We start from the raw sequence: 10106 nt of genomic DNA, 5'->3' as shown, positions 1-10106 counted from the left end.
GGCTTAATCTTGCTTGATGGAACAACAACTGCATGTTCCTCTGCTCCTCCTTTGAATACATACATCTATATCTGGCTCGTGTAGCAGTCCACTTGTTTGTTAAATCTATCGTGGGGGTCTCTGTGGCAGTAACATCTGGCTCACATCTGTTCAACAAGGATTTAGCTCTGTTTAAGTTGCTTTTCCCGTTCAGCAAGGCCATACTCTAAGTCACAATAAGCTGTCACCAACATCACATGTCCACAGCATCAAACCACACTCCATGCTTAAAGAATGTGTTATTCCTTCTGTCCCTTTATGCACACATTTTAAATGCCAGACTAAAGAAAAAGTGACATTTTCTTGATGAACTGGGCCAGTGGCACTCCCTGCAACCTGTAGGTCAAGCTAACCCATCATGTGAAAGTCATTAGCTTTGTTTAAGGACAACATGGGATTCAAAGCACTGATTTCTGATTTGATTTTGTGGCGCTGTATACTATTGATAGCAGCATAAACACGACAAGTAGATTTCTCCCTTGGTGGAATGGATAACGCATCCGATCACTGATCAGAAGATCCTAGGTGCACTCTTGGCCTGCTCTGCACTTTGAACGCTTTCCCCGGGTTAATCAAGGATTCTGGTTATACAGCATCAATGTATGCTAAGACTTTATATTGGAAGAGCCTTACAAACCCAATAACTCTTCATGACTAAACTCTTAATAACAGTGAGGAGGAAATGCATTTTTAAACAGAGGAAACCTTCAGTCGAAGGAACTGAGACAAACGGGATTTGAGCTGCAGTCACCTGACTGAAAGTCAGGTACATCTGTGTTTCCATCACTAACCTTCTCACGTTTCTACAGGTTATATCAAAGCTTTTTCTCTAATATTGACTATCACAGGCCTTTAAAGCCTGAAACATGAAATAATTCCCAGAAAAATCTTGATTTTTAAAAGAAATCAAATGTTTATTGATCCTTCTGATGAAATAAAATAATATTAATGTATCAAATGCGATACACTTGACTTTAAAGTGTAGGCTGCATTCACGTTCTGTTATAATAACCATGAATACAAGTTTGCAGCTTGGAAATAGCATTCAGTTGCAGAAAGCATGCAAACCTACCTTCATGTTCAGCCCTTTAAAACTGTTTGTTTGCAAGCTCTTCTTATTTGGTTTGGCACAGTTCATGGTGGACAAACATCAGAAGTGGAAACTATTAAAAGTTAAAGAAACTTACTGTGCCAAGTAAAAAATAAACATTCTTTTCATTATGCATACTGTATAAGACATGTCTCCAAAACTGCTTGGTCATAGGACACATTCACTGTACCTTATGTTCGGGCATATAATGCAGCTACTTTTTCATCATACAAAATATCTATAGCCCGTGCTTATAGCTCTCTGGTGTAAGTTGATACATGAAATGCTGAATGTGCATTTTGATTAGAAGATTCATATGTGAATCTAACTTTCCTCTGCAGCAACACGAAAAAAATGTAACATCAGAGCATTTAAAGTGGTTGTGATTTTGTTTTTCACTTATCTTTCCTCCACCTTTAAAAAAATTCAGTCACTGCACAACCTTCAGGGTCAGGTGGAGGCATTGTGTTGAGCTAGATAAAGTATGAAATCACCAAAAAGCTTTCAGAAGAAATATTATAGAAGTGAAGTGTAATATAAAAAAAAATCATTAGTTAACTTTGACTCACAGGTTTTAAATTGCATGTGCTTAACAAAAGCCTTTTAATATAATAATACAGCGTTTTATATTATAGTTGCAACGTGCCAGACAAAGGACAAAAACACATTTGTCAGAAAAGTGATAAAAAATGAAGATAACAAAGCTAACATTGTTAAATGGAGGTCAGAGAGGATAACAGCCAGCGGCCATAAACAGGACAGTAAAAAAGAGTGAAAGTTAAAGCAAATTATTCAGCCTCATCTTTTTCAGCATTGTATTTCAAAGTCATCTTCACATCACCAGGAACATGAATCACTGAGGCTTTGCAGGATGCTGAACTGCTGGATTGATTAAAGGATTTGTATGGAAGATATTCTGAGGGGTTTTTTTTCTCCCCACAATGCTTTTTTTTTACATCTTTGCAAATTCTGACATTTTCTGTGCGACCTTTGATTTCGTCAGCACAATATCCTGCTCCCTTGCTAATCAATGTACATCAGTGCCTTACTGCAAACTTTAATTTAGAGCTTGGACGGATGCTCACACAGTGCAGTCATGTATGCAGAGAAGGAAATGACTTAAAAAACAACAACAAAAAGAAAACAACACATTAAAATACTGATATCACAGGTATCCTGCAGGCGTGGAGTCTCTGCACTGATGCATAGTTCATGAAAGAAGCACCATGAAAGGTAAGCAGAAAACTTCTAAGTGGTATAAACTGTCTAAACTGTGTACAAAAACAAAGGTTATGCTGCCTCTGACAGAACGAGGAAGAAATTGTTTGATTTGAAAACAGGTTTCATTTTTTCTTCATCAAAGAATTTTAAAACTTTGCTGTGTTTTACAACAAATTCCCACTTGTCACAAAAAATGCTAGAAATCAGCGCTTTCTTGTCAATCATCTCACCACCAGAATCTGCATGTGTGCACTTCACTGAAAGCAAAGGCCAGCATTTAAAGAAACGTTTCAAAGTAGCGCTAAAACTCTAAAAACAGATAACACAGTCCTGCTTTACTTCCTGTGAGGGAAATATTGAACTTTTCGCTGCGTGACAATGAACCGAGAGTTGCTGTAAAGTTACTTTACAAAGGGAAACAATCTGTTTAATAACCAACTAATAGATTGATGAAAATCACATAGATGCTGTCTTATTACTTTGGCAAGTTTCGCAGGTTTAAACGGAGAAAAAAAATAGTGAAAACTCTTAGGCATTATTAAACTATCGTTATTTTTTCTACACTGAAATGTGGACTATATTGTATTTGTAAAGCACTTTTCAAATTAATTAATATCTCTTGTGGATGTTCACACTGAAAGTCAATTTATGCCAAAGGTAATACAAATTAGCATGTCCTTAATCACTTCCTTTGGGTCTACTGAGCCTGTATGTTTGTAGTAGGCAGCACATTAGTGACCAGTTAAAACAGCAGGATAATGAGGACGATTTATGTTGTAGCCTTGTTTGGATGGAACAGTCCTAATTAGAGCAGCACATGCAGCACTCAGTGTTTTAGAGTGTGCAGATCTACTTTTAACCAGCAGAGGGTGACAGCAGCACTGCAGACAGGCTTCACTATGGGTCTGTTAAAGCGCACATCCAACCAGGCCCGTGCATGTGAGTCCTGTGAGGCTGCTGTGGCTCACTGCTCATCGTGCTTTACAGTGCTGGCACAGAGGGATTATTTATCTTTGTGTTCTTGCTGGACAACTCCTCCTCTATTGTCCAGCCATTCATTTGAAATCAATGCCACCAAGGACCAATCAGAGTGTTCTTTGAAGGAAAATTATGATTGCTCCTGAAGAGGGTCAATCATAAAACTGTCAGAAAACACCTTTACCTGCAGCATGGGGTTGCTTGTTTTATGCCTTGTCATCGGTGGGGCTTCATGCCCTTGGTTTTTTATTTTTTAAAGGTACACTTCAGTACTTTCTCTAGTCCCCAGTTTCATCCTGGTGATGTCATCCGTTTTGTCATCAGGGTTATTCTGACAGAAACTGAAAACAGGCATGTTTTGGAGGTGTGAGCATAGGAGGCAGCTGCATTGTGGGAAACAAAGCCTGACTAAGCAGCAATCTCTGGGGCTAAAAAATTTAAATCATCACAGAGGTGGAAAAAAACTGCAGTTCCTCTAATGTCCACTTGAGGCTCCAGCAGTGAGTCAGTCCCCATAGACTCCCCTGTTAAATTGTCCAACTTTACTGGAGAAATAAACATGTCTACTAGAGATGGCACGATACCACTTTTTTATGTCCGATACCGATACCGATATCATAAATTTGGATATCTGCCGATACCGATATGAATCCGATATAGTGTTTTTTAATCAACAAAACTGTTTTTTAAAATATCTTGCTGCATTTTGCAAGTCTGCAAGTTCATACTCAAGTTTAAAACAACAACTACACTAAAGCTATTCTGTTATACCTGTATACAAAAAAAATATTTCATAGTTCAGCAATACTGATCAATCTAATAAACTTAGACCTACACCATCCTCCCTATTCTGGTATTTTAAAGAGTACTTAGCGTAAATATTAAGCAACCTAACTAATAGGGTTCCAACTCCCAGCAACAACAAAAAGAAATAAATAAAAAATAAGGAACCACCCCTCACGCTCCACCTCATGATGCTTAATCGACGTAATCAACCTTAATTTGATGCAGTGTGAAAAAAAATGCACAGAAATCAATTATTTTTCAAGAAATATTAAATAGATTCAACATCTTTCTTCAACAAAATTGCAGACTGCACAGATGGTACCTTCCCAAAGTAAAAAGTACTATAGCTTACTAGGGTATATATTAGACTTAATAGTCACTATATACAGTAATTGACTTCTATTCATTTTACATCAAATTAAAACTTTGGGTGTCAGATAATTATTTATTAAAAGCTCGACATTTTAAATGAGAATAAGAAAGAAAAGTATGTCTTTGTGCCCCCTTTTCCCTGTTCATGCCCTATCGGCCCCCCTGGCTAAACTTTGCTAGATCCGCCCCTGCACAGTTACCAGCGTCAGCTACGTAGAAAAAGATCCTCGAGTAGAAAGTAATAATAAATAAATTCTAACAACAGCTGATCAAGCTTAAACGTTCTGCTGTTGTTCAGCCGCTGGTTTCCTCTTTCTGGTGCAAAGTGGGCCAAAAACAAACAAGAGACACGGACTCGCGACAGAAAAGCCGATCAGCTGATCATTTAAGCAGTTTCATGATTGAAGTAGCAGCCGGAGAGCGAGAGGCAGTCGCTCCATATATCGCTCGTTAAGCTTAACGCAGGAATGCTTTACAAACATTCAGAGATGGACTTACACACTTGCTTTACTTCTCTCGGGGATAACTTTGTCGGAGATGAAATGCCGGGTTGCTAGCGAAGCTCCACATGCTATCCAGACCACCGACAGGTCCCGCATGCCACAGCTGCTCTATCACGTGATGCATACTGCTCCGACTGCTAACGTTCTGAGGTGAGTTACGGCGTGTTGCAAGTTTTGCGAGGTGCTTTCGTGATATTTAATGGATCGGATTACATTTTTTATTTTTCTCCGATATCCGATCCAGTAATTTAGGTCAGTATCGGACCGATACCGATACGTAATATCGGATCGGTCCATCTCTAATGTCTACAGCCTACTACAAAAAATGTTTTGGGCTCTATAGTTAATGTCCCCCTTCTTGACAACTGGACAGGGGGTGCATGTAATAAAAATTCACCCTCTTTGGGTGCTTTGATTGACACGTGGATACCAAAGCAGGCATCTACTTATTAATGTCCTAGAAATGGATCTCTTGAGTGGTGTCAGTGCCTCTTGGAGCATTACTTCTGCAGTTATCTGACTAATAATATGGATGATGTGCAGTTAATTGTACTAAAAGAACATCCAAGAAGTCTGAGCACCAGTTTGGGTGAGTGAAATTCTAGGACTATATAAGTATGTTATGTCTGCTTGCTCCTGATTCACCCCTACAGTTTAGCCTATCTGAGGATTAGCCTTCAAATAATCAAACTCCATCTTTGATATACAGCCTATGAACTTGACCCATACTAGAAAATAAATATCATAATGTTTGAGCCTTTTTTCCATCTTTGGAGTCCTTTATGGAGGCACAGCATTCAGTGGAGCACCACCTTAAGCATCCAGCCTTAAATAAATCACATCCTCACAGGGAGAAGACAGGGGCTGTAAACACAGCATGACAAGGGCTCTCAATTACAATCTCAAACACGGCCACAAAGGCGGCTTCATTCTCTAAGAGGCTGCATGCCAATTAGCAGCGTTTGGTAGCTTTAAAGGGGCTCTTGCTGCACTTTGATATGCAAGCTTTCAAATGAATAACAAAGAGGCTGCCTCACAGGTGCATCATTAAAACACATGCAACAATTAGTCGATCAATAAAAGCAAATCAGTAGACAAATGAGAACGGCTGTTATCTGATAATCGATATCTAGCTTATAATAAATATTAAATAAATATAAATTCTATTTTTATATATAGAACTTTTTGGTCGCACATAAGAGGCAATAAGATGACATCACCCGTATCACTTTTACTGTTCTGTCAGAGTTTTTGGCACCATTTAAATTTTAAAAATCCACTAAAATAAGAAACTTTAGTTCCTGCCATAAAAATAATCATATCTATGCACACAGACGCTCCTGCCTTGCATACAAATAATCTATACTGTATTCACAAAGGGATGCGTTCTTTTGGCACTTTGTACGGATAATTAGAAAGAAAGCAAAACACCACTAAAGAGAACAGGTGTAACAGCTCTAATAAGATCTGTAAAGTAGCCCCTACAGTGGAGTGACGCAGGTTTGGCCACGGAGGAGTTTTTGGTGGACCAGGGGCTTTTAGAGGGACGCATTCAGTGTGCGCACCTGCGTAAAGCACAAGCAGCGTCCGCTATCCAGGAATTGCAACCCTGTACAGGTGAGACCAGCTGCTCCTCCGTCTATACGAGGAGGCACTCCCACGAGGAAGGATCTATTTCACAACAATGAATGACATTTCTGCTGGATTACAAACTACGAAGGGCTGCTCTTACGTTTTCTCCCCTGAGCAGCAGTGACCGTCGCGTCCAGACACCGACACCTTGCGCACCGTCCTCTCACACATCTCTACTTGTTGTCCTCCTGCGACAAACATGACATCCCCGCTACTGGCTTATATCCTACTTCTTTCAGCCCTTCATACCTGGTAAGTGGCGCCCTTTGGTCGCGTGATGCGTTTTGGTGATGCTTTAAATGCTCAGGAAACTTTGTGGCTGGCTCTTAAGTTTGCGTGAAGGACTCAGTGACACTAACGATGTCTTTGCGTGCATGCACTCTGCAGACTGCGCTGCATGTTTTAAGTCAGTGTCATTGCTCCTGCTGTTTCCAGCCACCTTCTTTTATTTGTGTCCCTGTAGCTCTCTAACAATCGAGTCCGAGGAGGACTACGAGGATGTCACTGTGAACCAGATGCTGGCTCCTAAATCCCAGCAAACCGACGCCACGGAAATACTCAATAATTTACTGAAAGAATATGACAAGAAACTGCGACCGGATATTGGAGGTAAGGGTTACTTCTGTCCCAATTTCTCAGCTAACTAATCACAGAATTTGAATGCAAAGCAGCTTTCTCCTTATAGCCACACCTGTGTGAAACCTGGGGATGCTATTAGTTCTAGAATCAGATAAATGTAATGTTTAATTCAGAACCTACATAACACTGTACGCACGAACTGTGTACTAAAACCTTTAAGTGTCAATATTAGCTAAAGCCTTCCCAGGTTTGTCGCCACTGCTAACACTGAGCCCAAAAAGTCTGTTCCGAACATTTTACAAGCTTAAATGTTCTTGTACAAATGTACATAAAATACCTTTTTATTAGTCTTTTTTTTAAGGTTTGCATTAATGAAAGATGCCCTCTCTGAAGACTCCATAAAACTGTCCAGCCGTTATAATGAAACAGCAATACTAAGGAAACCAAAACTTTTAAAAGGACTAAAAGTATTGACATTTTAAAATGTGAACTTACTATCAGCTATTTAAACACTACAATCTTCAGACATCCACACATGAAGCACAGGGGATAGGTGATTTCCTCCATCTCTCTTTGGCTGATAGAGGTGTTGGAGTAGCACTTTATAAAGTCTAACTTCAATAGCAGTGACAATGCCAGGGAATTTCTGAATATTGTAGAATTTATTTGTTCCTACAGCAGATGTGATTGTGCGGTGTTATTCCAGGATGTCAGGACCATTCTGCAGGAAAGTCTTTGACGGTCAGCTCTCCTTGGTCTTCTTTGGGTTTTTTGTGGTTGTTGAAAAGCTTTGAGGTGTTTGACTTCATCACCCTGTTGACTCGTTCATTACAAAAATCCAAACTTGAGGGTGGGACATGTCTCTGAAGAATGGAGTGCTGCTTCTCCATGGTCAGAGTGGCGTTGATTCAGTGCACGTGTCCAGAATATTCCCACCCTCTATGGGTTTCATATAATGTGGTAACATCTCCTTATAGACACTCTTCTGTTGCTACCACTATCATCAAGATATTATTAATATTGTTTTTCTTGCTATTCGCTGTGAAGTGCTCCCTTAGTCTACTCTTGTGGTCATAACTTTAAAGCAATGAATTTAGGGACATTCTTTCTTATTAGATGACACTATTTCATGCATTTAATGGGCAGGTAAAGTTTTTTAGTGGTTTTACTTTCTGACCCACGATCACAAAGGGTCAAGGTGTAACTCATCAGCATGTCCTCATGAATATAAATTACATCTGAAGGTGGAAACTTTGAGTGGAGGAGAGAGATATGTAATTCCCTGACTCATTTTCTCCTGGATAAAGTGAATGTGTTTGTCAACTCTGAAGACTCTGAAGAGGCTCTGCTTCTGTTCTTGTTCAGGGTTTGCAAAGTGGCCTCTGGTGGCAGGCTGCTGCCATATGGTAATGTAGTTAGAATCAATGCATAACAAAGAGGGGCTTCTTAGAACACACTTCTGTGAGTTGTTGCTCGTTAGGTATTAACTTAAAAATGGACAACTTTCATCTTTGCAAAAAGAACAAGCAAGACATGGTTGAGCTGGAGGTCAGTCGTTAACCATCTGACAAAGCCGAGTTGCTTTGCGAGCAGCAGCAGCAGGCGACATCCAGTTGACACCTAACAGCCTGTTGTGTTTAACAGCAGGCGTCGCCTCAGATGTGACCAAGATTCAGCTCGTGATCACGATTTCTTCTTTGCTGATGGAGGGTGTTTGCATTTGTAGCCTTGATGTAGATGGCACCTTGCTAACAAAACCTGTCCACAAATATCTAACTAGTGCTGGCAGGCCTGGGATCAGTAGTCTTGGTAAAATCATACTTTTATTAAAGGTGCTGCAGTTGCTATAGATGTGCATAACAGTGCATCAGATGACTTTTTATAATGTGAATTTGTTTTGTTTTTTGCAATGATAGCCGACAGATAATGACACTGGATTCTTACTTTGGGACATGTAGGCATTTCATGCTAATATCAGCACTTTACCATCATCACATAATCATCACCAGCTGCTGTAATAAATCATACACCCAGTGACGAGAGTTAGTTGAGTGCTTGCGACTCATGAAATGTGTGTGTGTGTGTGTATGTATGTATGTATATATATATATATATATATATATATATATATATATATATATATATATATATGTACATATACACATATTGGCCGTCTAGCCCCTCTGTATAGGGTAGCTCGTTAACGGAGATTTGCCGTGTTGTGGCGTTAAGGTTATTTCAACGAGATTAACCTGAAAGCACTAGTGGGAACACAACGAATATGACTGCACATTTACACCGACATCATCCTAGTGCAAAGACAAAAACAACAAGCATGCATGCTACAAACTTTAGCCGAGTCATTTAGACAGCTGTTAGCACAGGATTCTCCTTATGGAGACCTGATATGTTTAATATGCTGCTGAGAATATAGCCCAGAAGAAGCGGATAGTATAGCTTTTATTTTGGAAAGAGACATTTCTCTGTAATAAACTCTCTTTTCCAAAGATGAGTGATTCCTCAATCAGATACAGGGCTCGCAATATCGCTAGCCCGACGTCCCGGGGCTATCTCTGCCCTGCCTGTCGGGCTATTGTAGGAAGGAAAAATATATGTCAATGCTTTTGCATTCTTTCAGAAATGTAGCTGGGTAATTATGGTAAATGGTAAATGGCCTGTATTTATATAGCGCTTTTCTAGTCCCTAAGGACCCCAAAGCGCTTTACATATCCAGTCATCCACCCATTCACACACACATTCACACACTGGTGATGGAAAGCTACATTGTAGCCACAGCCACCCTGGGGCGCACTGACAGAGGCGAGGCTGCCGGACACTGGCGCCACCGGGCCCTCTGACCACCACCAGTTATGTCATTGGGTGAGCCACTGTCAATATGTGACATA

The 10106-nt window shown here is 40.0% G+C and overlaps 1 protein-coding gene across 2 annotated transcripts in view; it reads left to right on the top strand.

Moving 5' to 3' along the window:
• The first annotated feature begins 6593 nt into the window (after positions 1–6593).
• Positions 6594–10106, top strand: part of gabrg3 (gamma-aminobutyric acid type A receptor subunit gamma3) — a 78076-nt gene continuing 74563 nt past the window's right edge. For both annotated transcript variants that reach the window (XM_026160186.2, XM_080297996.1), the window contains exons 1-2: positions 6594–6873; positions 7085–7230. In XM_026160186.2, coding sequence (XP_026015971.2) covers positions 6821–6873; positions 7085–7230 — 199 coding nt within the window. In that variant the 5' untranslated portion in view covers positions 6594–6820. The remainder of the gene's footprint in view (positions 6874–7084; positions 7231–10106) is intronic.

Source organism: Astatotilapia calliptera, chromosome 23 (genome assembly GCF_964374335.1).
Source record: "Astatotilapia calliptera chromosome 23, fAstCal68.1, whole genome shotgun sequence".
Lineage (NCBI taxonomy): Eukaryota > Metazoa > Chordata > Actinopteri > Cichliformes > Cichlidae > Astatotilapia > Astatotilapia calliptera.
This window is presented reverse-complemented; position numbering and strand designations above follow the sequence as displayed.